Here is a 27,880-nt window from a genome sequence, read left to right on the forward strand (position 1 = left end):
CCCACCAAGATAAATGTAAAGGATTCCATTGCTCACATAACTCTGTTACTTTTTGCAATAAACTTTTTTCATTCATTATAATTGTCTCATCAAGCGTGTTTTTTATCCATATACCTAAGTATTTTATTCCTTCTTCTTTCCATATAAAAGGGAATGAATCAAATAATCCTTTTGTGCAATGCACATTTAAAGGAAGAACTTCTGATTTAGTCCAATTTATTTTATATCCTGAAAACTTTCCAAATTTTTCTATCAAATCCAATAAATTTGGAATGGTTGTTTCAGGATTCCTCAAATGAAGTAATATATCATCCGCATATGCAGAAACTTTATATTCTTTATCCTTATGCGGTATGCCCTGTATCTCCTCTTCCTGTTGAATAGCTAGTAATAAGGGTTCAAGCACTATATCAAAAAGTAAAGGAGATAGAGGACATCCCTGTCTAACTCCCCTTTGCAATTTAAAACAATCAGAAAAATTATTATTGATATATAATCTAGCAACAGGAGAGCTATACAGAGTTTTAATCATTTGTATAAATCCCGAACCAATACCAAACCACTCCATGGCCTGATACATAAATGTCCATTCCACACGATCAAAAGCTTTCTCTGCATCCAGAGACACAGAAAAAGCCGGATCTCCAATTTCTTTTGTTAAATATAACATTTGCAATGACAATCTGGTGTTATTAGAAGAGTGTCTCTGAGCAACAAACCCTGTTTGATTCATACCAACTATATGAGGAAGAGCTTTTGCCAAACGTGTAGCCAAAAGTTTGGCTAATAATTTACCATCTGCATTTATCAACGAAATAGGCCTGTAATTTGAAACCAACATGGGATCTTTATTTGGCTTCGGCAAAACAATAGTTAATGATTCTGCCATAGTGCCTGATATACAACCTTTCTTTAGTTGATTCTGATATAAATTTAATAAATGAGGTAAAAGAGTATTTTGAAATGTTTTATAAAACTCTACCGTAAAACCATCACCACCTGGAGCGGTCCCCACTCTAAGAGACTTCAATGCTGTTTGTAATTCTTGTAAAGATATTGGATTTTCCAAACTTCTTTTTATATGATCAGGAATCTTCGGACCTTCAATATAATTTAAAAACTCTATACCATCTTTTTCTTTATTTAAATAAGTCTCAGAAGAATACAGGTTTTTATAATAATTTAAAAACTGTTTTAAAATAGGACCAATCTGAAAATAAGTTTCACCTTTTTCATCTTTTATTGCATTCAATTTCATCTTTCTTTTTTTCACTTTAAGATAATTTGCCAATAGTCTTCCCGCCTTATTTGAACTACCATAATACAAAGCTTGTTGACACATAATATTTTTTTTAGCCAAATTAGAAGAAATCTCATTATATTTATATTTTGCTTTTAATAAAGTTTGCAATGTAGAATTCTTCCACTTATTAATCAATTTTAATTCTAAATATTTTATTTCTTGTTCCAATTCCGTAAATTGCTTATTTAATTGTTTTTTAGAATAAGCTGAGAATGATATAATTTGCCCTCTCATCGTTGCCTTAAAAGCATCCCATATTATTTCTGTAGATATTTCCTCTGTAATATTATTTTGAAAATATTCATCCATTTTTAATTGAAATTCTTCACAAAATTTTGGATATGCAAGCAATGCATTATTAAATCTCCATACCGGCCTAACATTATCTGGGTCATTAAAATTTAAAGAAATCCACACTCCTTCATGATCTGATAAAATTATTGGTTCTATAGAGGCTTGTGTAACATCTTGTATTAGCCCATCAGAAACAAAAATATAATCAATTCTAGAAAAAGATTTATGAACATGTGAATAAAATTAAAAATCTCGATCATTAAAATGAAGAATTCTCCATATATCTTTTAAATTACAAGAATTTATAAAATTATCCAACCCTAAAGATTTTAAAATTTTACTAGGTTTTTTATCCAATAAAGGGTCCACAACAGCATTAAAATCTCCTGCCACTGTCAAATTATTAGCAGCCAGTGGTAAAATTATTGGTTGTAGAGTTTTAAAATATTCAATTTGATTCGAATTAGGTACGTACACATTAAATAGCGCCACAGTATTATTGCCCATACTCATGTTCACATGCACCCATCTTCCTAATTTATCTGCTTTTACCATATTAAATCCTGCTGAACATTTTTTATTTATTAAAATTGCTACCCCAGCTTTTTTTCCCACCGCTGGTGCAAAAAAGCAATCCTTCACCCAATTACCAATTAACTTTTTTGATTCATCTCCATTAAGGTGAGTCTCCTGTATGAAATAGACATCCGCATTCTGTTTTTTTAAATATAGCAATACTTTTTTCCTTTTTATCGGGTGGTTGAGACCATTAACATTTATTGAAAAAAATTTTAAAGTCATTATATTAAATCAAAACAATAATCAATAATATTCCTCACATCAATATTATAACCTCTTTTCCCCATTTTAAAATTATTATTAGACCCCATCCCTTCCCTTATACCCCTTCCCATATTCTTAATCCCCCCCTCCCATCCCTCCCTTGAATTATTTGCCAACTTTGAAACGCACACTTTGACTAGGCAATAGATAAACTCCCCACAAGCTATATTTATAATTTTAAACCAATAGCCAGATCATTATCATATTAAAATGAAAATCACTTTATCACACAAGACTTCTTTATCAAGGTTTACCTCTTTTTTTTTCCCCCTTTCCTTTCCCCCCTTCTCTCATAAACCCTCCCTTCTTTACTCATTCATTACCATTAAGATATTATTGAAATACATAAATAATCAAATCAAATTTTAAAATTACAATCATCCAAACCACATCCATCTTTCATGGCAGACTACATCACATACCCTCAAATTAAATGTCACTTTTAAATATTATTAAATATATAATGGAAATCTTTCTTCCTGACTTTTTCTTTTCAAAAAGTCAATAATTCCCCAAACACAACAAATTTTATCCCTTTAACATAACCCTCCTAAAATTCCATACCTATTTTCACACTAGCATATTTGCTACCCTTTTAATTTCCACTCCATTCACAACATTCTCTTGTATCATATGCCTTATATTATAACATCCAAACTTTCCCTACATCCTTTGATTTTTACCAAAACTTCAAATTTTTTTTTTTTTTTTTTTTTTTTTACCTCCTCACATATCCACCATTATTTATATTAAGGTCATACCAATTTTTAGCACAAACAATAATATTATAACTCTTGTTGCATTAATATATTTGCAATTTCAAAACTATAGTCCATACATAACAACAAATTTCCTCTTCTTGTAATGAGATGCTATATGTCCCACAATGTCTCCTTCCGAATCTCCTCTTGCTTGCAGTTCCATATCAATTTCTATCCTCTCACACTACTGTTTATACATTCTCAGTTTCATCTTTTGATCCACCTTAAATCTCCTTTCCAATTGATTTGCACAAAGATGTATAATGACCACAATTTCAAACTTGTGGTGTCATTCATAGGTCTTTCACATTCTACATATATAAACCCTGTTCCTTTTTATTGACCATCATATCTCTGTCATTTTTATTTTAAGGTCAGGCCAACTATATACCAGAACCATCTTCAAAAAATCCTCTACTGCATTTATAGATTTTCATTTCAATGTCTTATTCCATATATCACAGCAGTCTTCTCCTTTTATACAAATAATAATTGTAAGGCATATAAAGTCTCAGTCTAACTCTCATCTTGCTTGCAGATCCATTCTATTTAATGTCCTCTTGCTTGTAGTTTATACCTTCTCATTACTATTTAGAACTTATCTCCTTCAATCTGTTTTTCACAATCCTCCACCGTTACTCAGACTGTCTGTCCAAACAGCAAGTCAGTATAATCCATCTTATTAACCTCTGTCTTTTAAAAGGTCTGTAATATTGCATCTCTTAAACTCTTACAGGCTACATTCCATTTGCCTCATGGCAAGATAGAATGTGGAATGTATTTGAAATCCAACTGCAGCCATGCCTTTAGAATCTCATTAACTTTTTTTTTTTTTTTAACATATAAATTCCAAACAAATAATAAACATTTCAACCAAGAACACAAATACTAAGTAGCCATTGGTGATTCGCACTGCTCCAGAAACTCCTTAAGTTTATCTGCAGTATCAAAATTCAAAGTTTTATTTTTATAAGTGACCCGCATAGTTGCCGGGTATATGAGCCCATATCTAGCACCCAGACTTCTCAGCTGTGGTCTCAAGTCTAATAGCTGCTTCCTCTTTTGTGCCGTTGCTCTGGCAAAGTCAGGCACTATGTAAATCTTTGAATCCTGACACTTTAAGTTTTTATTATCTTTAGCTAATTTAATTATTTCAGCTACCTGCTGATATCTAAGTAGCTTAAAGATCAGTGGACGTGGTCCTTTTTGGCTGTTTGATAATCTCGTTGGGACCCTGTGTGCACGTTCTATTTCCAACGGATACCTATTTTGCAACGGGAGCACCTTGGGCAAAAAATTAATTAAAAATCCAATCGGATCTGACTTTTCAATTCCCTCCGGGACCCCAAGCACCCTTAAATTACTCCTTCGTTCCCTATTGGACAAATCTTCCAGCTCCCTTTTCAGTGCTTCAATTTCCTTACTGTGTTCCTTGTGCTACTTTCCTCCTCACACTTTTCCACTTGTTTATCAATTTGATCCACTTTCATTTCCATCGCTTGTAATTTATTTGATAAACATACCACCTCTTCTTTGACTTCTTTTATATTTTTAGCGCATTCCAATATTATTTCCTTTATCACCTTTATTTCTTTCACATCCTCCGGCGGCAACGGAACTGACAGCGGTGTAGCCGTATCAAATTTCGATCGCTTCACGCTTCCTGAGCTGCTCCCCGCCGCCAAAATTTTGTTTTGCTTTCCCGAAGCCATTATTCACCTCTGCCTCACTTTTCAGAGTGAAATTTAAATTTTTTCCGGCTATGTTCTCTGTCAACTAGCTTGTCTTCACGGAGCAACTCCACTACCCAGCCATTTTTGTCCGCTCCAAAGCCACGCCCCAGAATACTCATTTTAATATTAATGACTTCGTTGTACTACCACGGTAAGCTGTTTTGATAATCTGCCGCTAAAATACAAGCACGCTAAACCGGCTGGAACCAGTTTAGCGACCGCGTTAAAGGCAACTTTAAGTTCTGAGAATCTGGCCCTGAATTCTTTAAGAAGATCCTCTGACCACCTTAGTTAGAGCTCTGTTGTATAGAAGTGAATCTTTCAGAATTATTTTGATAGATGAGGTTTGAATGTCATTTTGAGAAGTTTTTGCTTTTTAATGTTAAGCATAAAATAATGTGAGAAACAATGATCTTATGCATAGTGACATTTGAGCTCTCTTGCTTTAGCTGCTGAAAATTCAGTTTGCAATAGAAGTCTTTGCAGGGCAGCTATGGAAAAATATTTGAAATATAAAAGGAAACATATGGTGATATTACAGCATTAATATCCTTTCTTATTAAATTTACTAATTGTGCAATCCCACTTTATTCTGGGACCATTGGGTTATTTTCATGTACCTGCCAGAACTTGTAGGAAGCCTCAAATTTCAGAGACTTAGGGCTCCTTTTATCAAGCCATGCTAGCGGGGTTAACGCACGCGACTTTTCATCACGCGTTAACCCCCGCACTGGCCTAAAATCTACTGCCTGCTCAAGGGAGGCGGTAGCGGCTAGCGCGGCCGGTGGTTTAGCGCGCGGTATTATGCAAGTTTAACCGCTAGCGCGGCTTGATAAAAGGAGCCCTTAGGCTCCACCCCTCTTATCTCAGCATTGTCCCCTCAGGAACCAATTTCTTTCCTACAAACCAGACTTTATAGTTTGCTGTTTGATGCTCAACTTTTGTTTTATAAATTGTTAACTACAAGGATCTATAAGGTTTTGCGTTATATAAATGTTATGTTATGTAGGAACTTGTCTTTTCTGCACGTGTTTTTCTCTAAATTCAGTGTTTTTGTTCACGGTTTTCACCCTTGTGCTGTAGAAGTTTCACCCTCATACTACAGAAGTTCCCGGTGAGGACACCTCTGACTGCAGGAAATCATAGACCTTTGGAAAAAGTCTGCTTCCACGGGATTGGCTGCTTGTCAGTGCACCCTCTGGACAGCCTGCACTTCAGAATAGGGCTCCAGGATTTTTTCCCTTTGGGAGCTGGCTCTCTCCATGTTCATCCGCTAGTGGGTCGAATGCAGGCTGCATGGCCCCATGGAGGTGTTTCCAGGATCAGAGCCAGACTGTGTTCCTCCATCAGGTGTCCACGAGGCGTGTTTGTGAGTGGTGGAGGCGCCTGGCCTTGGAAGTCCAGCCGGTGGGGCAATCCAGAGTTTTAAAGTCAAGCTTGACTGCTTCTTAAGGTAGAGGATCTCCCTGTAAGCTCTTTCAGCCCTTTCAGCAGTTTTTTCCAGTCAGCACATGTCATAGTGAGTACAAGCTGACAGCCTGAATCTGCGATTTTGGGAGGTTTGAAAAAGGGGAATTTGGGTGGTTTCCCTTCATGTCCTACCCCCCACCCCTACTTCTAAAATTGCTGTTTTTGAGGGCTTCTTGTGTTTTACTTGGGCTATTTTAGTGCAAAATTGGCACCCACAGCGGCCATCTTCGATTTTCCTGATTTGAAATAAAAGCTATTTTTTAGTACTTGCAAGCTTTTCTTTTGCAAGAAAACCACTCAGATGGTCTCCCCAGGGCATGATATGGTGAATTCATGTCCTATTTGCGATCAATAGCTGTCAGGTGCTGCGGCTCGTAAGGGGGGCAAAATTTGCCCAGACCCTTTACCTTGACCTCTGAAGGTGGTCTTCTCGCTATTTCTGCCCAGGTACCCATGAAAATAGCATTGGGGGCCCTCAGGGAGTGCACAGGCAACATTCCAGCAAAATGCAAGCATGCTTCAGGGGAAAACTCTCACAGATCCTCCAAAAGTTCCAAAAAGGGTCCACAGGAGACGACTCCTGCCCCAGAGGATGGGTTTTCCCCCAACTTTATTAATATGATGTATCAGGCTTATTTGGCTAAGAAATCTCTGCCTGGCACCCTTCCGCAGGCATTCTTGCCAGCCACTGGGACCCCTCCTCCTCCTCTGGACCAGTGTCTTTTCTCTTGTCTCCCTTCTTGGGTCCCAGACAGTATGCCGATAGTGCCTGCAGTTGATCCTGATACCTTACAATGCTTCTGCTTACGCAAGTGGGCACCATGGCTACTGGATATATGACAGCCCTGGTGGATCTTCAGGATCAGGATCCAAGAGGAGCCCTGGATCTGGGGAAGATCCCACTGTGGGCAGATTTTTCAAGCCTGTGCATCTGGTGGATTTGATCTCTGAATCTTTTCAGGAATTGAAGCTGGAGGCTGGGCAACCTGTCACTGCAGAATGTTCCCTCATGAGTGACCAGAGACCACAGTCTGCCTCTTTTCCTGATCATTCTGATGTTCAGATTCTTACAAAAATTTGGGAGGCACCTGAAGATCCCTTGAAATGTGCTTGTGCCATGTCTCGGCTTTATTCCATGGCAGACGCTTTTAATAAGCTTTTTGCTTCCCTGAAGGTGGATTTCTCTGTGGTTCAGGTCACCAAACACACTTCTCTCCCCAGTGCTGGGGGTGGGGGTTAAGTCCTGAAGGATGTCCAGGACCAGTGTGTGGATTTCATCCATAAGCACCTGTTTGACTCGGCGGCCACCAGTATAAAGTCGGTGGTAGACTCTTCTTTTGTGGCCAGGGCATGCCATTCCAAGCTTCGCCATGATCCTAACACTATTGTGCTCTGGGACCTGGATTTCCTGGTCTCAGGTGTGGACTGTATGGCTGATGCCCTGTATAACATGTTGCAGGTTTTCTCTAAGTTGTCTGCCTATTCCATCTGAGCTTTCAGGATGCTGTGGATCTGTCAGTGGTCTAGTGATTTGTCCTATAAGGCTGGTTGCCCTTCAAGGGTCAACTTTTCTTTGGCCAGGGGTTGGATGATCTTATAGCTAGTGTGCAGACCTAAGTCTTTGCCTGTGAACAGGTCCCGCCCCTCCAGGGGTTCAGGGCACTCTAATTTTCATCTTTTCTGGTGTTCTTGTCAGTGCTTAGGACCCCCAGCTGGCCAGCGTCCCTCCTCATCTGCCAGGCCACAGATGGGGAGTTGTCCGGCAGCACCTGTGAAGAAACAATTCTGACACCAGGTCAATGTCTCTTCTGAGCAGGGACTGTCTATTGTATGTTAAAATGTACAGTGCTGCGTATACCTTTTCAGCGCTATAGAAATAATAAATAGTAGTAGTAGTAGTCCTCTACATATGTTCCTGGCTGCTTTACAACTAACTGGTTCCTGAGGGGACAGTGCTGAGGTAAGAGAGGTGGAGCTTAAGTCTCTGAAATTTGAGGTTTCCTACAAGTTCTGGTAGGTACAGGAAAATAACCCAATGGTCCCGGAATAAGGTGTGGATTTACAAGAAAGAAGATTAGCAAAGATAAGAACCTAATCTTTCATTGTGCTTATTGTTCATTGTTGTATTAGTGCTGAAGTATGTTTGCCAATTGTAGCTTTGTATACACTGTAACTGTCCTGTCAAAATAAAATTAGTCAGCCCACAAGAAGTGTTCATTTCTTTACTGAATATTCTGTCATTCTCCAGTGCTTTAATCCGACCTGGTCGTTTTGACATGCAAGTTACAGTTCCCAGACCAGATGTCAGAGGCCGAACAGAAATCTTAAAATGGTATCTTAATAAGATAAAGTTTGATCAATGTAAGTATCATATAATTTGAACATGTAAATGTTTCCTTTACTGGAAAGAAAAGAGAGCTCATCAGCTCATTCTCTTTCTAATAATTTATACTCTCTTTTGCTAAACCACGGTAGAGATTTCTTCTACAGCTGGAGCACTAAATGCTCCGATTCTGCTCTGTTACCACACTTGGGGATTCTCAGAATGCCACCCTGGTAGTTTAACACAGCGTGGCAGCACTCCTCACTGATTCCCCCAATTTCATGCGTGATTTAAATTTAAATATATTTTTTCAATTGCTTTCATTTATACTCTTTTTTTAGAAATTTTTCATTTAGTTTCTTCATCAAATTCTTTTCAATATAATAAAGATTTTAAAGTCAACTTAGGGTCAGGGTTACTGTCAATGCTGCAACAAACATCCACAGTATTAATAAATACTATCGCTAAGCTGTCTTTTTATTAAAGAATTATAACAAACTCTTACCAGATAAACAAGCATAATTGCTTGACCTCTTTAAACTTGCCGCTGAGGCACTCAATATGGCCACGGCGTTCATATCAGCACCGATGCTGCTCTGACACTCACTGGAATTCTATGAGCGTTGGGGGCATTTAGCGCTCTGGATTGAGGTAGAAACCTTTACTGTAGTGAAAAGGGGGGGTTAATGAAGATGTCTAATGGTATTTGTGTACTTCTATTTTTTTTATGAAGTTTCATTCTTAATTTACAATGAAAGATAAAAGAAATGAACATCACAAAAACACTCCTTTCCTGGGGAAATTGTAGGCAAAAAGGCAAATTATTAAAAGACACACTGGCCAACATTCAAAACAATTTAACCAGTTGGAAACAGCTACCAACTGCTTAAGGGCCCCTTTTACAAAGCCGCAGTAAATGCACAGAAGCCTTAAAACATGTTGGGATGTAGTCTTTGGGCTCTCCTACTGTGGATTCTTACCAGGATTGCGCAAATTTAGCATCTCAAGAGTGAACTTGGCTTTAGCTGTTTGTTCCTTTTTGAGCAGAACAGTTGCTTCTTAAAAACATATGAATAGCCTTACTGGGTCAGACCAATGGTCCATCCAGCCCAGTATTGCATCTTCACGGAGGCCAATCCAAGTCACAAGTACCTGGCAAAAACCCAAATAGTAGCAGCATTCAATGATGCTGATTTTTGGGAAAGTTCTCATTAGTGACCCTACTTTACATACTGTCGATGGAGCTCTTTGTGCTTGGGTTATTAACTACAGGTGGTGCTAGAGCTCCCAGTGAAGTAGAGAGGAGCCACAAAAAATCCGGAATGGATTCCTTCTGCATATGGCGCACCACCATTGGGAGATAACCCACATGTCTAGAATGTCTCACCTATCTACTGGAAAAGATATTATCAAGATAAAGACATAATTTCTTTATAATATTCTTTATAACATATTTAATAGTGATAAATTTATAATTATGTGATGACTGAAGTTATCATTGTCTTATCTGCTGGGACTGGGGTTGCAGTGGAAGCAGAGTCCTCTGATGAGGGAGAAAGCCCAGCTATCATACAATAGTGATACCTGTCAGTTGATTTAAGAGCACATATATGCCAGTTTCTAGAGGGCACCTCATTGTGTGCCTGTTGGCAAGAGGATAGTTATTTAAATCACTGAGCCAAACTATAGGGAGCAAATTGCTAGGAGTCACTTTAGTCTCCCCAATATATGAAGTTGAAAATTCTTGTAAATGTTTATTTCTGCTGTTAATTTTAAATTATTTTATACAGCTGTTGATCCTGAAATCATAGCGCGAGGCACAGTAGGTTTTTCTGGAGCAGAATTGGAAAATCTGGTGAACCAGGCTGCGTTGAAAGCAGCTATTGATGGAAAAGATACAGTTACCATGAAAGAGCTAGAGTTTGCCAAGGACAAAATCCTTATGGGTACGTTTTTTACTAGAATGATTCTTTTCAAGTACTACTTTTATCTCTAGAAACATTCCATCTCTCAAGATTTGAGTTCTGCTTCATTATTATGCAGGAGGCCAGCTTCTACTCAGTATAAGTCAAATGTTCTTGTTTCTGCTGAGCTGTCAGTTTTTTGTGATAAATTGCATACTTCAAACTTTTCTATTTAAAAAAAAATGAAATTTAATGCATTCCTTAAAACAGAATTACTTGAATATAATGTAGTTTGTAAAATTCATTTGGAGATTTTTGTTATGATATAATCTTGAGCAAGATTGTTTTAAATATGACACATGCAGTATATCCTAGTCCACTTTGCTAACGATAATTTCTAACCTTTGCTTACAGGTTATAATGCATGGGAGAAACATTTCAAATTCAGAATTCCTTACCAAATTTAAAAATGTTTTATAAAGGCATCTAATGGACCCCAAATTTCCTATAATTTTCAGGTTTCACCCTTTTGTTCTGCCAATATTTTCTCAAATTTATAGTACATACATAGGGTTTCCCACCAAAATGATACATTCAATCTATCCCATTGCTTCCAATTCCTTATTATCATTTACAACACGACTCTAGTCATAATCAGGAGGAGTTTATCCCTTTGTTTTTTAAGTGGACTCTTATTCATTATTGAAGTTCCAAAAATATCATTCCTTAAGGCATTGGTATGGGAACTTCAAGAATAAGAATTATCTTGCTCCAAATAGACTTCCAAAAATCTAAAATTAAAGATCTCGCGGTTGGAGGGTCAGTGGGGTTCGGATGGGAGAAAGAGATGGAAAGATGGGAGGGTCAGCGGGGGGTCGGTTGTGTGGCAGGGGGAAACACTACTGCCGGCAAATCCAGGGACATTTGGGTTAGGCTTCCAGGGACTAGAGCTTTTTGGGGGGTAGGGCTTATATTAAGACCTACCCCGAAAATCATGCTAGGGCTTATTTTCGGGGAAACACAGTAGTACAACCTGTGTACAAATGAGTGTGCTTTCAGGGGCTGATTCTGTAAGTGGAGCCTAGAAAAATGCTGTCTGCCATGTGTCGATCATGTTCAGGCACTACTTAGAGAATTGCAGCTATTGGCGCCTAACAACAAACTTAGTTGTTGGTAATGTAGGCCAGGATTTTAAAGGCCTACATTTCTGGTGCCTAAGTTTGTCATAGAATTGTGCCTAGGGGCACTTAATGACGCTTAAGGTCAACTTCGCTCCTATTTGTTTATTCAAATTTGATATACCGCCAAATATTGTTTATATAGAGGGTTAACGTTATATTTACCCTTATGTCCTAGTAGTTTTTTCAGTACTCCCCCGATATTCGCGGGGGTTCCATTCCAGGAACCCCCGCAAATCTTGAAAAACTGCGAATACAGTTTTTCATGGGAAAGACTAGAGAGGGCAGCCGGAGAGGCAGTAGAGAGCAGCCGTAGCACCAGCAAGTGAAGGAAATCATTCGCTGTATGCTCCGACCGCCTCTTACTGCACTAAAGTCGGGCCTTACCAATCAGGAGTTGTGTGTCAAAGCAGTTCCTGATTGGTAAGGCCCAACTTTAGCGCAGGAAGAGGCAGTCGGAGCATACAGTGAGTGATTTACTTCACTTGCCGGTGCTCCGGCTGCTCTCTCCAGCTGTCCTCTCCTGGTTGGCGGTTTGCGGTCGGAAAATACCGCAAATGATCAGGACCGCCAACCGCGAATGACCAGGGGAACACTGTGTAGACGTATTCTGTAATGTTTGTAAACATCTGAGGTTGAACTTTGTAAGACCTGCATAAGCTACATTACAGTAATCCTAGATATCAGGAATACATGAATGAGTGTATGAAGATTGCTGTTGTCAAAGAGATGTTAAACCGATCTCAGTGTTCTTAATACATAGAAACCCTTTTTTATTACCTCCAAAACTTGTGCTATGAATATAAGTTGGGAATCTATATGTATCCCAATATATCTACATTTTTGTATGAGGGGAATATCCCTTCCATGGAATTGCAACAAAATGTTTGGTGCTGGCAGATGCCCGATTAATCAGCATCCATAGCTCTTCTCAAGGTTAATCTTTAATTTGTTCTTTTCCAGCCATGTTTGAATGCTCTCAAGACAGTTGACAACTTTAGTCAAAGTCAAAGAGGTTGGGTCTATTTCTGCTAATAGCAGGATATCATTTGCATAGTAGTAGACCTGAATTCCATATTCTTCTATTTAGGCATGCAGCATCACTAAGCAGCACCTAGGTTTTTTAAAAATTGTTTTTTAATCTGCTTTTAATGGCATAATCAGATATTGTACCTCTTAAAGCCAATTGAAACAATTAAGTTAGACACTGGTAGGCGCAATCTAGGCTACTGCTGGTTCCTGACATTCAGCAACCCTTACAGAATTTCCCTCTCAGTGACTTCACTCCGTTGATGAAAAAAGTGGCCAAATGAAATCAAATAGAACAAACATTCCCAGAAACAGTATGAAAATGATACAAACGAACATTTTCTGGTTGTCCTTTCCTATTGTGCAGTGCTAGTTCTTGTTCAATCGCACTTTATTCCGGGACTGGTGGGTTATTTCCATCTACCTGCAAGGACTTTGTAGGAAGCCTCAAATTTCAGAGACTCTTACCTCATCACTGGCTCTATACCTCAGTCTTCCTTCCTAGAAGTCAGGCTATAAGAGCTTATCTTTTCTGCTCATGTTTCATTTCATGTAATTTAAGTTTTTGCGTTCACAGTTTTTGCCCTTGTGCTGTGGAAGTTCCCTGCAGGGACATTCTTGACTGGAAGATCGCAGACCTTTAGAAAAGTCTGCTTCTAGGGAGTTCCCTGCTTGTCAGTAAGCCCCCTGGATAGCCTGTATATCAGATCAAGGCTCAGGGACCGTTCCCTTGGGAGCTTGCTCACCCCAAGTTGGTCCACTAGTGAGTAGAGCGCAGGCTGAGCGGTTCTGTGGAGGCGTGACCAGGATCGGAGCCAAACTGTGTTCCTCCACCAGGCGTCTGCACTGGGTGTCCAAGGGTGGCAGAGGTACCTGGAGGTCAGGCGGTGGAGCAGTCAGTAGATTTGAAATCCAGATTTCCAGTTCTTTGAGGCAAAGGATCTCCCTGTGAGCTGTTTCAGCTCTGCCTGCAGTGTTTTCCATTCAGCAAATGCCACAGTGAGTACAGGCTGACAGCTGAATCAGCAATTTTGGGGAGATCTTAAAAAGGGATTTTTGGGTGGTTTCCTGCATGTCCTACCCCTCCCCACCTCTAAAATCCCAAAATCATAATTTTGAGGGTTCTCCTTGGTTTTCCCAGGTTGTTTTTAATGAAAATTGGCACTTATGATGGCCATCTTGGATTTTTCCCGATTTGAATGTAAACATATTTTTTATACGTCCCAGCTTCATTTTTGAAAGAAAACCACATGGATGGCTTCCCCAGGGCTGGATGGGATGGATTCATGCCTCATTTGCAGTGGATGGCTGTCGGATGTGCAGCCATATTCCACATGCTCTGCAGCTCGCAAGGGGTGCGAGGCTTGCCCCAATTCGGTGTCTTTATCCTCCATGGAGGGTCTTCTAGCGCCTTCTGCCCAACTCCCACGAAAGTGATGGGGGGGAGTGAGCTCTGGGGAGCGCATTCACTGAAACAATGCTGAGTACTGTTCCTTCTTTTCTTCCGAAAGTGGTTTCTGCTTTCCATGTGAATCAGAAAGTCTGTCTTCCTGCTTTTGCTTCCTCTGGTTCAAAGGAGTAGGACCGGGTGTTGCAGTCCTTGGACATGCGCAGGGTTTTGTTACTGTATCTGGAGGTCACCATGAGTTTCACCTCTCTGATCATCTCTTTGTTCTGGCGGGTCCTGCCCGCAAAAGTAGGCCTGCTTCTAAGGTCACCATTTCCAGGTGGATCCTTATGGCTATTTCAATGGCTTACTTGGCGGCCGGAATAAAGCCCACCCCCCCCTTGTGGTACGGGCTCATTTGACCAGAGGTGTTTTCTCCTCTTGAGCAGAGTCGTTAGCTGTTTCTCTGGATGAGATTTGCAGAGCCGCTACCTGGTCCTCTTTGCATACGTTCACCAAGTTTTACAGGATCAATATGGTGACCAAGTAGGATTCTGCTTTCGGTGCCTCTGTTTTGGCAGCAGACTCATCTGTCCCACCCTGATTTTTCAGGACTGCTCTTAAGTTCCACTGGCCCCAGAATAAAGTGGGATTGTATAAGAACAAAAGATTAGGTTCTAACTTTTGCTAATCTTCTTTCATGTAAATCCACACTTTATTCTGGGAACCCACCCTATGCATTTGCCGATCATCTACCTTTACAAGTACTGGTAAGATAAACTAAACTAAACCTTAAGTTTATATACCGCATCATCTCCACGGAAGTAGAGCTCGGCACGGTTTACAAGAACTTAAGAATGAGAAAGGGTCATCAGGAAATGCTTTGCGGTACTTTGGAAACTCCGTACCATAAAAAAATACTTCAATGACACTTCCTTCCGCCTACTAGTACAATCTTCCATTCTCAGCATGCTGGACTACTGCAATATTATCTACCTGAGCTCCACAAAGAAAAATACCAGAAGACTAAAACTGATCCAAAACACCGCCATTCGTCTCATCTATGGCCTGAAGAAACGAGAACACATCACCCCGTACTACCACCAACTTCACTGGCTGCAATTCGAATCCAGAGTTCTTTTCAAGTTCGCATGCTTCTGCTACAAAGCGGTAAATGGCCTTTCACCAAGATACATCACTCCCCACTTTAACCTTCACTGCATCAATAAGAAATCCCGCAGAATTCAGCTGTTCGCCTTCCCTTCGCTAAAGCTCTGTCATCTCAAAAGATTCCTAGATAAAACCCTCGCCTTCCATGCAGCCAAGCTGAACCCATGGCTAGCCCAAATGATACTCGAGACCCCCACCTACCTCGGCTTCAGAAAATTACTCAAAACTTACCTATTCAGCAAACAAGACCCTTAACGGTCCCTTCCGGTAATCTCCGGGCCCCTGGCTCGGCTCATCTCCTCCTCATGATAGCTCCTATCCTCCCCTTCTTCTACCCTCTTCCTTCTTCATCTGCCAAGTTTGGCTAAATTTGTTGTAAATCCGATAAATTTGTGGTAAATCTACATGTCTATGCGGATCCTATTCTAATTAATGTAAACCGCCTAGAACTCGCTGGGTATGGCGGTATATAAGAATAAAATTATTATTAAATTATTATTATTATATAAGTTTATAAGTTGAGTGGAAAAGTAAGGGAAAAAAGAAATTACATGTTAGAGAAGAGCCAGGTTTTTAGTTGTTTGCGGAATAAATGGAGGGAGCTCAGGTTCCGCAACAAGATGGTAAGGTCATTCCAGAGACCTGTGATTTTGAATAGAAGTGATTTTCCCAGTTTACCTGCGTGGAGAATACCATGTAGGGAGGGGAAGGATAGTTTTAATTTATGGGCGGTCCTGGTGGAGTCAGGGCACGAGGAATTGAAGGAAAGTGGGATTAGGGAAGGAAGGATGCCGTGAATAATCTTAAAAGCCAGGCAAGAGCATTTGAATTGGATTCTGGAAATCACTGGGAGCCAGTGAAGATTGGCCAGGAGTGGGGAGACGTGGTCAGATTTACGTTTTGCAAAGATCAGCTTGGCTGCTGTATTCTGAATAAGCTGGAGTCTTTGGAGGCTTTTTTTGTTAAGCATAGGTAAATGGCATTACAGTAGTCAAGTTTGGAGAGGATGATGGATTTCTCTTTTCTGACCAGCCTTTATGAGAGTGCCATCAGACTAGGTTTAGCACTTAGTTTGGGTGGGTTCTCTGTTTCAAGTGCCCCCTTTTGACAGTGCAGGCTGTCTCCCCCTATAGCACTGTTTTTGTCGTTTCTAATGTTTCATAACCTGTTCTCTTGTTTTTCATTGTTGCTGTTTTGCATTTGTTGATATGAGCAGAATTGATTTACTTGCTGGGGAGATTCCCTGTTCCCCCTCTCTCTGTTATCCTCTACAGATGTTTCTGGCTGCTTTTACACTGACTGAGGTATAGAGCCAATGATTTACTGTATTTCCTCACTTATAGGCCAACCCCCTGTATAGGCCACAAGAAATGCCTGTACGAGTTTAAAAACTGGTAAATAAGCCACCCCATTTTAGTAGCCGCGACTTATCTACCAGTAACTAGGCGGCCTATACAGCATTTTAAAATCATCCCCCTCCCTTCCTCCCTCACTGGCGGCGGCTTCCTCGAATTACGCTGCCAGCGTTGCAGAACAGAAGCGATCTTTGCATCTGCAGTACAGCCCTGCGCTGCTTCCTGTATGGCTTTGCTATTAGTTTTCAGTCCCGCAAGAACTCATGGCAAGCCATACAGGAAGCAGCACGGGGATGGCCTGCAGACGCAAAGATCGCTTAACTGCTCTGCAATGCTGGCAGCGCGATTCGAGGAGGCCACCGCCAGCTAGGGAGGTGGGGTCGGCCTGAAGACAAAAAAATTGCTCCTGCTTTACAACGCTGGCGGGACGATTTGAGGAGGCCGCCACCAGCAAGGGAAGTAAAGGGTGGGTGGATGATTTTAAAATGCTGTATAGGCCGCCCCAGATTTGCAAGCTGCACCCACTGGGCTGGCTTGCAAAACCCATATATAGGTCGCGGCCTATATATGGCGAAATACATTATGAGGGTGAGGGGTTTAAGTCTCTGATTGAGGATTCCTACAAAGTCTTGGCAGGTAGATGGAGATAACCCACTGGTCCCAGAATAAAGTGTGGATTTACAAGAAAGAAGATTAGCAAAGGTAAAAACCTAATCTTTCATTGCTGATATTTAATTCAAATTGTATAGCCATTTCTTTTCTTTGACTTGAAATAAGTAGACCTGGCATTTTATTTTCCTTGAAAGCAGGCTTGGCCAGTAGCAATGTTTGTTTGCTGATTGACTTATTTATTTATTGGGATTTATTAACCGCCTTTATGAAGAGATTTACCCAAGGAGGTATACAGAAAATACTATTTTTTAATTTCATTTTATATCCTGTTCTCCCCAGTGAGCTGAGAACGGGTTACAGGTTAACATACATAATACAGTAAAACCTTGGTTTGCGAACATAATTCATTCCAGAAGCATGCTTGCAATTCAAAGTACTCGTATATCAAAGCAAATTTCCCCATAAGAAATAATGGAAACTCAGATGATTCGTTCCACAACTCAAAAACTTTAATACAAAATATCATACGTACTTGTATTGCAAGATCTCGCTCATTTAGAACAGGCACTACACCCCTGCAGCATCAGAGAGAGATGAACCATCGGCTCATAAGAACATAAGAATTGCCGCTGCTGGGTCAGACCAGTGGTCCATCGTGCCCAGCAGTCCGCTCACGCAGTGGCCCTTAGGTCAAAGTGCCCTGAGTCTAGCCTTGCCTGCGTATGTTCTGGTTCAGCAGGAACTTGTCTATCTTTGTCTTGAATCCCTGGAGGGTGTTTTCCCCTATAACAGCCTCCGGAAGAGTGTTCCAGTTTTCTACCACTCTCTGGGTGAAGAAGAACTTCCTTATGTTTCTACAGAATCTATTCCCTTTTAACTTTAGAGAGTGCCCTCTTGTTCTCCCTACCTTGGAGAGGGTGAACAACCTGTCTATCTACTAAGTCTATTCGCTTCATTATCTTGAATGTTTCGATCTGTCTTAACTGTCTCCTTAACTGTCTCCTCTTTTCAAGGGAGAAGACTCCCAGTTTCTCTAATCTCTCACTGTATGACAACTCCTCCAACCCCTTAATCATTTTAGTCGCTCTTCTCTGGACCCTCTCGAGTAGTACTGTGTCTTTCTTCACGTACGGCGACCAGTGCTGGACGCAGTATTCCAAGTGGGGGCGTACCATGGCCCTGTACAGCAGCATGATAACCTTCTCTGATCTGTTCATTATCCCCTTCTTAAACATTCCTAGCATTCTGCTCGCCCTTTTTGCTACCTTGGCGCATTACACAGATGGCTTCATTAAATTGTCGACCAGTACTCCCAAGTCTCTTTCCTGGGGGGGGTCTTGCCAAGTACTGCACCGGACATCCTGTATTCATGTATAAGATTTTTCTTACCAACATGCATCACCTTACACTTATCCACGTTAAACCTCATTTGCCATGTCGCAGCCCATTTCTTGAGCGTGTTTATGCCACATTGCAGGTCTTCGCAATCTTTCTGCGTTCTCACTACTCTGAATAACTTTGTATCGTCTGCAAATTTAATCATCTCGCTCGTCATACCAATTTCCAGGTCGTTTATAAATATGTTGAAGAGCACGGGTCCAAGCACCGAACCCTGCGGCACTCCACTTGTGACGCTTTTCCAGTCTGAGTATTGTCCATTTACCCCCACTCTCTGTTTCCTATCCGCCAATCAGTTTTTAATCCATGTGAGTATTTCACCCTCGATTCCATGGCTCGCAATTTTTCAAAAATTGTTCATGCAGGACTTGTGATGATGTGACACGTATATACTGTATGTACTCGTATTGCTAGACTGATTGTTTAATTTTATTCTTATATACCGCCAAAACCATGGTAGTTTGAGGCGGTTTACAATAAGAAGAGCTGGACAATCAGCGAAATAGTCACAATGTAAAATCATCGAATACATGTATACAGAATGGGAGAGATAATGAACCATAAGTCTTAGGTAACAAATCAGTTTTTACTAATTTTCTAAAACTAAAATAGGATGAGGAATGCTTAATAATGTTACCTAGCCAATTGTTCAGTTTATCTGCCTAGAAAGCTAGAGTTCTGTCCATGAATCTTTTATAATTATTAGCATAAGATGGCGGACAGTTAAGTCATCTACTGTTCCGTCTCCTTCTGACTACATTTTTATTTTTTTTCTTTTCTTTTGTCTTATAATTTTTATTGTTGATTTCTAATTTTTGCTTTTGTCTTTGATCTTAGTTTCTTTTTCTGAGTTTCTTTTCCTTTGTTATATATTTATTTTTCAAATTATTTACTGTTTTTATGATTTGACCGTTGGATCCAGCTCGGCAGTTGAGGGGCCCTGCACTTGTAGTTCGATGGACTTTGTGATGGCGGCTGGGAGAGACCGGACTGAGGCCTTGTTCTGGTTGAGGTTGTGGAGGACCTGGTCTGAATCCTTTGCTCCTGTGTGCCGACGGCTGCGTGCTGCAGTTTGCCCCTGTTTGGGAGCGGAAAGGGAGGTGGCAGATCTTGGGCAGGCGGCCGGAGGCAGCGATCGAGCCGGGCTCCTGAAGCGAGAGCAGCGCAGATGCCGCGCTGTGGTTGATGGCCTGCAGTTAGAGGAGCTGGAGGGAGCTTCCCACGAGACCCACTGTCCGGATGTGCTTGATGGATCGTGCTGGAGCGGGGGACTCGCCCCCGGTGTCCAGCTTCATCGCCCCGTGGTCGGTGCGGTCCTCTTCGCCGCTTCCGCCTGTGTCCTGCGCACCTGGCTCCGGTGGCAGCGGCCTGTTCAATGCTTGCCCGGCCCGGAGTCTGAGAACTTCTGCCCCGAAATCCCAGCGTCCATCAGCCCGGCTTTTCTCCAGAGTTTCTCGCCGGTGTTGCACAATCCGTGCGCTGTGAGGAACGCAGCAGCAGCAAAGCAGGGGTTCCCTGTCAGCCCCAGCTCCTGCGGCACCAACACACACCAAAATCAGCACCGGGCGGCTTTTCCTCAGATGAGGAATTCTTACAGTCACCACAGGCCTCATCTAGGGCAGTCTCCTTGGAGCAGCTGTTCAGGGTAGCGACTGGAGCACGGGCAGTGTGTCGTGGGGAGGATTGCATGGAGGAGACCATCGCAGAGGAGGAGACATGTGCAACCTGGGACTATCAACCAAATTTCTTACCTGAAGAAGTCCTTTTTCTGGGAACGTCATCGTTCCTCCAAAACTTACTTGCTCCACTTCATCACTGAAGCTGAAACCGTGGATTGAAGACAATGTTTTATTTTTATTTTTTTCCAGTTTATGAATTATTTTTAATCTTATTCATTGTTTTGCCACTTGTTTTTGTTTTGTTCTATTTCTATCATTTAAATTTCTCCAGAATTCTTTTGTTCAACGGTTCCTCCTTCTGCATCTATTCCTTTCTCTCCTCTCTTCTACCTTCCAGTCTACCTTCCAAAGTACTTAGTTCAATACAGTCTTGTAAGAATGTTTATTTTCTTATTTTTCCTCTATCTCTACTTTTCACTTCTTTATTAATCTCTAGGTACTTTAGTTAGATTGTGAGCCTTCGGGACAGTAAGGGAATTTCTAAGTACCTTTCTTACTTATAATTTTAATGTATATTTTCTGTAAACCACTTAGAACCTAACGGATGTAGCGGTATATAAGAAATAAATTACATTATCCCAGGACAAGCAGGCAGCATATTCTTGACTGATGGGTGACGGCACCGACGGAGCCCCGGTACGGACACTTTTAGAGTGATTGCACTCTAAGAACTTGGAAAGTTCTAGAGACCGCACCGCGCATGCGCGAGTGCCTTCCCGCCCGACCCCGTCGCGCGGTCCCTCAGTTAAGATAAGCCAGCTAAGAAGCCAACCCGGGGAGGTGGGTGGGACGCAAGAATATCTGCCTGCTGTCCCTGGATAACACCTGTTACGGTAAGTAACTGTGCTTTATCCCAGGACAAGCAGGCAGCATATTCTTGACTGATGAGTTTCTTAGTTTCCGCGGAGCTAAGAAGTCGCATGTTTCAACGACTGTTGAAAATTTTTTTCCTTCGCCTTCCCGCTCGCGTAAACTTCTTGGGTTTTTTCTGCCCTTCCTTTTTTCTTTCATTTGTAAAAAAAAATATATATATATATTTCATTTTTCGAGTTTTTCTTGATTTGCCCCGGCGGGGCCTACTGCCATCATCGAGGCCTCGGCCTTCGATTTGGCAGAAGCCGTTTTTCCGTTCATGCCCCCCCAGCCCGGGTTCAAGAAGTGCCAGCGGTGTGCACGGCCTATTTCCCTTTCAGACCCACACAACTGGTGCCTACAGTGTCTGGGTCCGGAACATCAGGCCTCCACCTGCACCCGCTGTGCCACTTTGAAAAAGCGGACTCTGAAAAATCGTGAAATACAACAGAGACTGCTCTTCGGCACCGACATGTCCGACCCCGCGTCCTCGACACCGGTCCCGGTACCTGTTTCGTCGGCACCCACCTCATCGACGCCGCGCGATACCGCGCCGGCGTCGCAGCATACAGGTAAGCCGGCTAAGAAGCCTTCCCCGCTGGAGCGTCCTCCGGTCTCCATTGCAGAGAGTCCAGTCCTGCCGACCGTGAGACGCCAGCGGAAGCGCTCCGCCCCTATCGAGGTGAGTCCCTCGACATCGGGCTCCTCATCTCCGGGGCGTAGAGCGGCACCGCAGGTACCGCAGAAGAAAAAGGCGGTACCGGTGCCCTCCCTCGATGACCGCATTGCGGCCATCTTACAAACACAGCTTAAGGATCAACTCCAAAAGCTCCTTCCAGCTCTCTTGACACCGAGCCTTCCGGCGTCGGTCCCCACACCGGTACCGACTGTGGAACAGCCTATATTGTTGGCATCCACTCTTTCGGTACCGGTACACTCGGCCTCATCGGTATCGATGCCTGTCCTCGCGCCGGAGTCCAGATCTCATCACCAATCGGTGCAGACTTCGGCTCCGGTGCAGACTTCGGCTCCAATGCAACCGATAACATCACTCGGTACCGCATCGATGAGGTCGGGTAAATCGGTACGCAAGTTCCGTCACCTAGAACCATCCACTCCTGAGAGTCGGGACCGTGGTTCCCATATTCGGGACCCTGATCTGTGGGGAGATTCTGAAGAACCTTTTCTATCAGAAGGGGAGTGTTCATCAGAGGAAGACGAGCCTGTTCTTCAGGACACTTCATCAAAACCTGAGTCCACATCTTTCTCCTTTTTTTTAAGAGATATGTGTGACTCTCTTTCTATTCCTTTGGAGGCTGAGTCTAAAAAGTCTAAAGCCTTTTTAGACGCTCTTGATTTTGACCAGCCTCCAAAGGAATTCTTGAAACTCCCTTTACATGACATCCTGAGGGAAACCTTTTACAAGAATTTGGAGACTCCTCTTACTGTCCCGGGAGCCCCCCGCAAATTGGATTCCCTGTATAAGGTTATCCCTATCCCTGGGTTCGACAAACCACAGCTCCCACATGAGTCTCTCCTTGTAGAATCCACCCTCAAGAAGTCCACAGGAGCTAGTGTCTATGCCTCTGTTCCTCCTGGCAGAGAGGGTAAAGCCATGGACAAGTTTGGTAAGCGACTTTACCAGAATGCGATGCTTGCTAATCAATCTGGTAACTATGCTTTTCATTTTTCTTTTTATTTAAAGCATCTCCTTACCACCATGGCTTCCTTTGAGCAGTACCTTCCTGTGGGGAAACGTGAGGCTTTCCATCAATGCTCTTCATCTCTTTTCCAGCTCAGGAAATTCATGGTAAGGTCTATATACGACACCTTTGAGCTTACCTCCAGAGCAACAGCCATGTCTGTAGCCATGCGCCGTTTGGCCTGGCTCAGAGTCTCCGAGCTTGATGTTAATCATCAAGACCGGTTGGTTAATGCCCCATGTTTAGGGGATGAGCTGTTTGGAGAATCTATGGACTCAACGACTCAGAAGCTCTCGGCTCACGAAACCCGCTGGGATACACTTCTTAAGACCAAAAAGAAACCTCCACCTCCACGGCCATTCAGACAGCAATCGGCCTATCAACGGCGTTTTGTGGCTCGTCCCTTGCAGTCTTCCACTCAACAGCCTAGGAGGCAGCGCCAACAACAGCGGCAAACACCTAGACCCCAGCAGCAACAACCAGCCAAGCAGCCTCCGCAGCAAAAATCGACTCAGCCCTTTTGACTTAATTCTCGAGGGCATAGCCAGCGTTCAAACATCTCCACTCCTCCCTCAACCGATAGGAGGACGACTCTCTTTCTTTCTCAGCCGGTGGGAAGTTATCACTTCGGACCAATGGGTCCTCAACATCATCCGCCACGGCTACTCTCTCAACTTTCACACCCTTCCGGGCCAAAGTCTACCAAAAGAGTCTGCTTTGCACACTCCTCAATCTGCCCTCCTTCTTCAGGAGGTTCAATCCCTCCTACTTCTGAACGCCATAGAGGAAGTTCCTCTAGAACAGAGGGGGCAGGGATTCTACTCCCGTTATTTTCTAGTTCCCAAAAAAACAGGAGACCTCAGACCAATTCTAGATCTGCGAGACCTCAACAAATGCTTGGTCAAAGAAAAATTCAAGATGCTATCTCTAGCTACGCTTTATCCTCTCCTCGATCACAACGACTGGCTATGCTCTCTCGATCTCAAAGAGGCCTACACTCACATTCCAATCAACCCAGCCTCCAGACAGTACCTTCGCTTCATGATCAATCACTGTCATTACCGATACAGAGTGCTCCCCTTCGGTCTTGCCTCCTCTCCAAGGGTGTTCACAAAATGTCTGGTTGTGGTAGCAGCGTTTCTACGCTCCCACCACCTTCAGGTTTTTCCCTACCTGGACGACTGGTTAATCAAGGCCATTTCATCTCAAACTGTTCTTCTGGCCACCAACCAGACCATCTTTTTTCTACAACTCCTAGGGTTCGAAATCAATATACCCAAGTCTCACCTTCTTCCTACACAGAGACTTCAATTCATTGGAGCGGTGCTGGACACTGTCCAGATGAGAGCCTTCTTACCGGACAACCGTCTTCACATCCTCCAATCGCTCTGTCAGCAGGTGCTGCCTCAGCACTCCATTTCTGCAAAGCAGATGATGATTCTCTTGGGTCACATGGCCTCCACAGTTCATGTCATACCCCTGGCACGTCTTCACCTGCGCACTCCTCAATGGACCCTGGCTTCCCAGTGGTCTCAAGCGACAGACTCTTGTTCACGACACATATCTGTGACATCATCTCTTCGTCAGTCTCTACAATGGTGGTTGATATCCTCAAATCTCTCCAGGGGCCTTCTGTTCCATCTGCCTCCTCATCAACTGGTCATCACCACCGACGCCTCCCCTTATGCATGGGGAGCCCATTTGAACGAGTTCCAAACTCAAGGCCTTTGGACTCCTCAGGAAAAGAAGCATCACATCAATTTCCTGGAACTCAGGGCAATGTTCTATGCCCTCAAGGCCTTCCAACACCTTCTGTTTCCTCAAGTCCTTCTACTCTGCACAGACAATCAGGTTGCCATGTACTACATCAACAAACAGGGTGGAACAGGCTCTCGCCTCTTATGTCAGGAAGCTCAGAGAATCTGGTCTTGGGCCACCACTCGCCACTTATTCCTGAAGGCGATTTATATTCAGGGAGAACAGAATTACTTAGCGGACAAGCTCAGCAGAGTTCTCCAACCCCACGAATGGACTCTCAATCCATCGACTCTACAGTCCATATTCGCCCAATGGGGCACTCCTCAGGTGGACCTCTTTGCAGCTCCTCACAATCATCAGTTGCCCCAATTCTGCTCCAGACTCTACTCTCCTCACCGTCTGGCAGCGGATGCTTTTCTTCTGGATTGGTCCAACCTGTTCCTCTATGCTTTCCCTCCTCTACCGCTCATGCTTCGGACCTTGTTCAAACTAAAGAGGGAACGAGCCACCATGATACTGATTGCTCCACGGTGGCCCAGGCAGCATTGGTTCTCCCTTCTACTTCAACTCAGTTCCAGGGATCCATTTCTGCTTCCACTGTTTCCATCTCTGCTTACACAGGATCAGGAAACCCTCCTACATCCCAACCTACAGTCTCTACACCTGACAGCTTGGTATCTCTCGGGCTGACTTCAACTGATCTTCTCCTATCTCAGCCTGTTCGCTCCATTCTGGACGCATCCAGGAAACCAGCCACTCTACAATGTTACCATCAAAAGTGGACGAGGTTTTCCTCCTGGTGTCTCCTGCATCATCATGACCCCAAATCTCTTGCAGTGGAGACCCTATTGGATTATCTGCTTTCTCTATCTAACTCTGGCCTCAAGTCTACCTCCATCAGAGTCCATCTCAGTGCCATTACGGCCTTTCATGAGCCGGTCCATGGGAAACTCCTCTCAGCTCATCCCCTGGTCTCCAGATTCATGCGAGGTCTTTTCAATGTGAAACCACCTCTCAAAGCTCCTCCTGTTATCTGGGATCTCAATGTGGTTCTCTCCGCTTTGATGAAGCCTCCATTTGAACCTTTAGCTACTACCACTTTCAAGTTTCTCACTTGGAAGGTACTTTTCCTTATAACTCTCACCTCTGCCAGGAGGGTCAGTGAGCTCCATGCATTAGTTTCTGACCCACCTTTCACAATCTTTCATCATGACAAGGTGGTTCTGCGTACACATCCAAAGTTTCTTCCTAAGGTTGTCTCTGAGTTCCATCTCAACCAATCTATTGTACTGCCTGTTTTTTTTTCCCAAACCTCACTCCCATCCCGGAGAACAGGCTCTTCATACTTTGGACTGTAAGCGGGCGTTAGCTTACTATTTGGACCGTACTAAGCCCCACAGATCATCGCCCCAACTTTTTCTGTCCTTTGATCCGAATAAATTGGGACGTCCTGTTTCTAAGCGTACGCTATCTAATTGGCTTGCGGCATGCATTTCCTTCTGCTATTCTCAGTCCGGACTGACACTGGAAGGTTCTGTCACGGCCCATAGAGTTAGAGCTATGGCAGCATCTGTGGCTTTCCTCCGCTCCACGCCTATTGAGGAAATCTGCAGAGCTGCTACGTGGTCCTCAGTCCATACTTTTACATCTCATTATTGTCTGGATGCTTTCTCCAGACGGGATGGACATTTCGGCCAATCTGTTTTGCAAAATTTGTTTTCCTAATGGCCAACCTTCCCTCCATCCCTCTTTTTGTTAGCTTGGAGGTCACCCATCAGTCAAGAATATGCTGCCTGCTTGTCCTGGGATAAAGCACAGTTACTTACCGTAACAGGTGTTATCCAGGGACAGCAGGCAGATATTCTTGCGTCCCACCCACCTCCCCGGGTTGGCTTCTTAGCTGGCTTATCTTAACTGAGGGACCGCGCGACGGGGTCGGGCGGGAAGGCACTCGCGCATGCGCGGTGCGGTCTCTAGAACTTTCCAAGTTCTTAGAGTGCAATCACTCTAAAAGTGTCCGTACCGGGGCTCCGTCGGTGCCGTCACCCATCAGTCAAGAATATCTGCCTGCTGTCCCTGGATAACACCTGTTACGGTAAGTAACTGTGCTTTACATAATGGCAGGCCTTTATTGTTGGATGGGTAAATATGTGGCTTCTACATGTGGGCCTAATAGCACAATCCAAATTAAAGTGGGAAACCAGGTACATAGGGGCCAAACTAAAGATTGATTTGAAACAGAGACAAGAAAATTTAAACAAAACTCTTGTTTCCAGGGGCAGCCAATGAAGTTTTTGATAATAGGGACTTATATGTTCCCATTTTTTTAAACTGAAAATCAATCGTACTGCCGAATTTTGAGTAACTCGGAGTCTCTGAAGGTTTTTTTTTTAAAGTTCCCAAAATGATGTTACAATAGTCAAGCATGCTTAGAATAGAAGATTGCACCAGTAGACAGAATGATGCTGCATCAAAGTATTTTCTGATGGTTCTTAGTTTCCATAATGTCGAGAAGCATTTTCTAGCCAATAAATCCATGCAGTGTCGGAGAGAGAACCATTGGCTCAGTTGTGATGTGTGTATACTGTATGTACTTGTATTGCAAGACATTGTTTGTATATCAAGTTAAAATTTAATCAAATGTTTTGCTTGTCTTGCAAAACACTTGCAAACCAAGTTACATATAATCCAAGGTTTTACTGTATATGGTTGAACTGGTTACAATTTGCCATATTTATAATACAATATGTTCATCCTAACTTGACATATTCAGAGGATCTAGTTCAACATACATTTAATATACATTTGTTCTTTTTTTTTTTTACCACGGAGCCCAGGTTAAAATTCAACATAAAGCTTACAGTTTTGTTAAAAGCATAACAGTAGTAAAAAGACCACATATAAACATAAATGCAATGAATGAGGTAAACTCAAAATCAGCAAATTGAAGCTTAATAATAGGACTACCATGAAACAGTTTAAAAAATATACTTATTTAACAGCACTGAAATTCAAATAGTAGAGATACAGTACAGTGTCAGCATAAGGAGAGATCATAAAGTTTCCACACTTTAATTTTTTTAATCACTATTAAATATTTCTTTTTTTTTTTTTAATTCTTTATTCGT

General features: G+C 42.6%; 1 protein-coding gene across 1 annotated transcript in view; it reads left to right on the plus strand.

Annotated features, from left to right (window-relative positions):
- Positions 1 to 27,880, plus strand: part of YME1L1 (YME1 like 1 ATPase) — a 169,584-nt gene that overhangs the window by 109,022 nt on the left and 32,682 nt on the right. Inside the window, exons 13-14 of the mRNA XM_033931421.1 lie at positions 8,653 to 8,765; positions 10,518 to 10,673. Coding sequence (XP_033787312.1) covers positions 8,653 to 8,765; positions 10,518 to 10,673 — 269 coding nt within the window. The remainder of the gene's footprint in view (positions 1 to 8,652; positions 8,766 to 10,517; positions 10,674 to 27,880) is intronic.

The sequence above is a fragment of the Geotrypetes seraphini genome, chromosome 2 (assembly GCF_902459505.1).
Source record: "Geotrypetes seraphini chromosome 2, aGeoSer1.1, whole genome shotgun sequence".
NCBI lineage: Eukaryota > Metazoa > Chordata > Amphibia > Gymnophiona > Dermophiidae > Geotrypetes > Geotrypetes seraphini.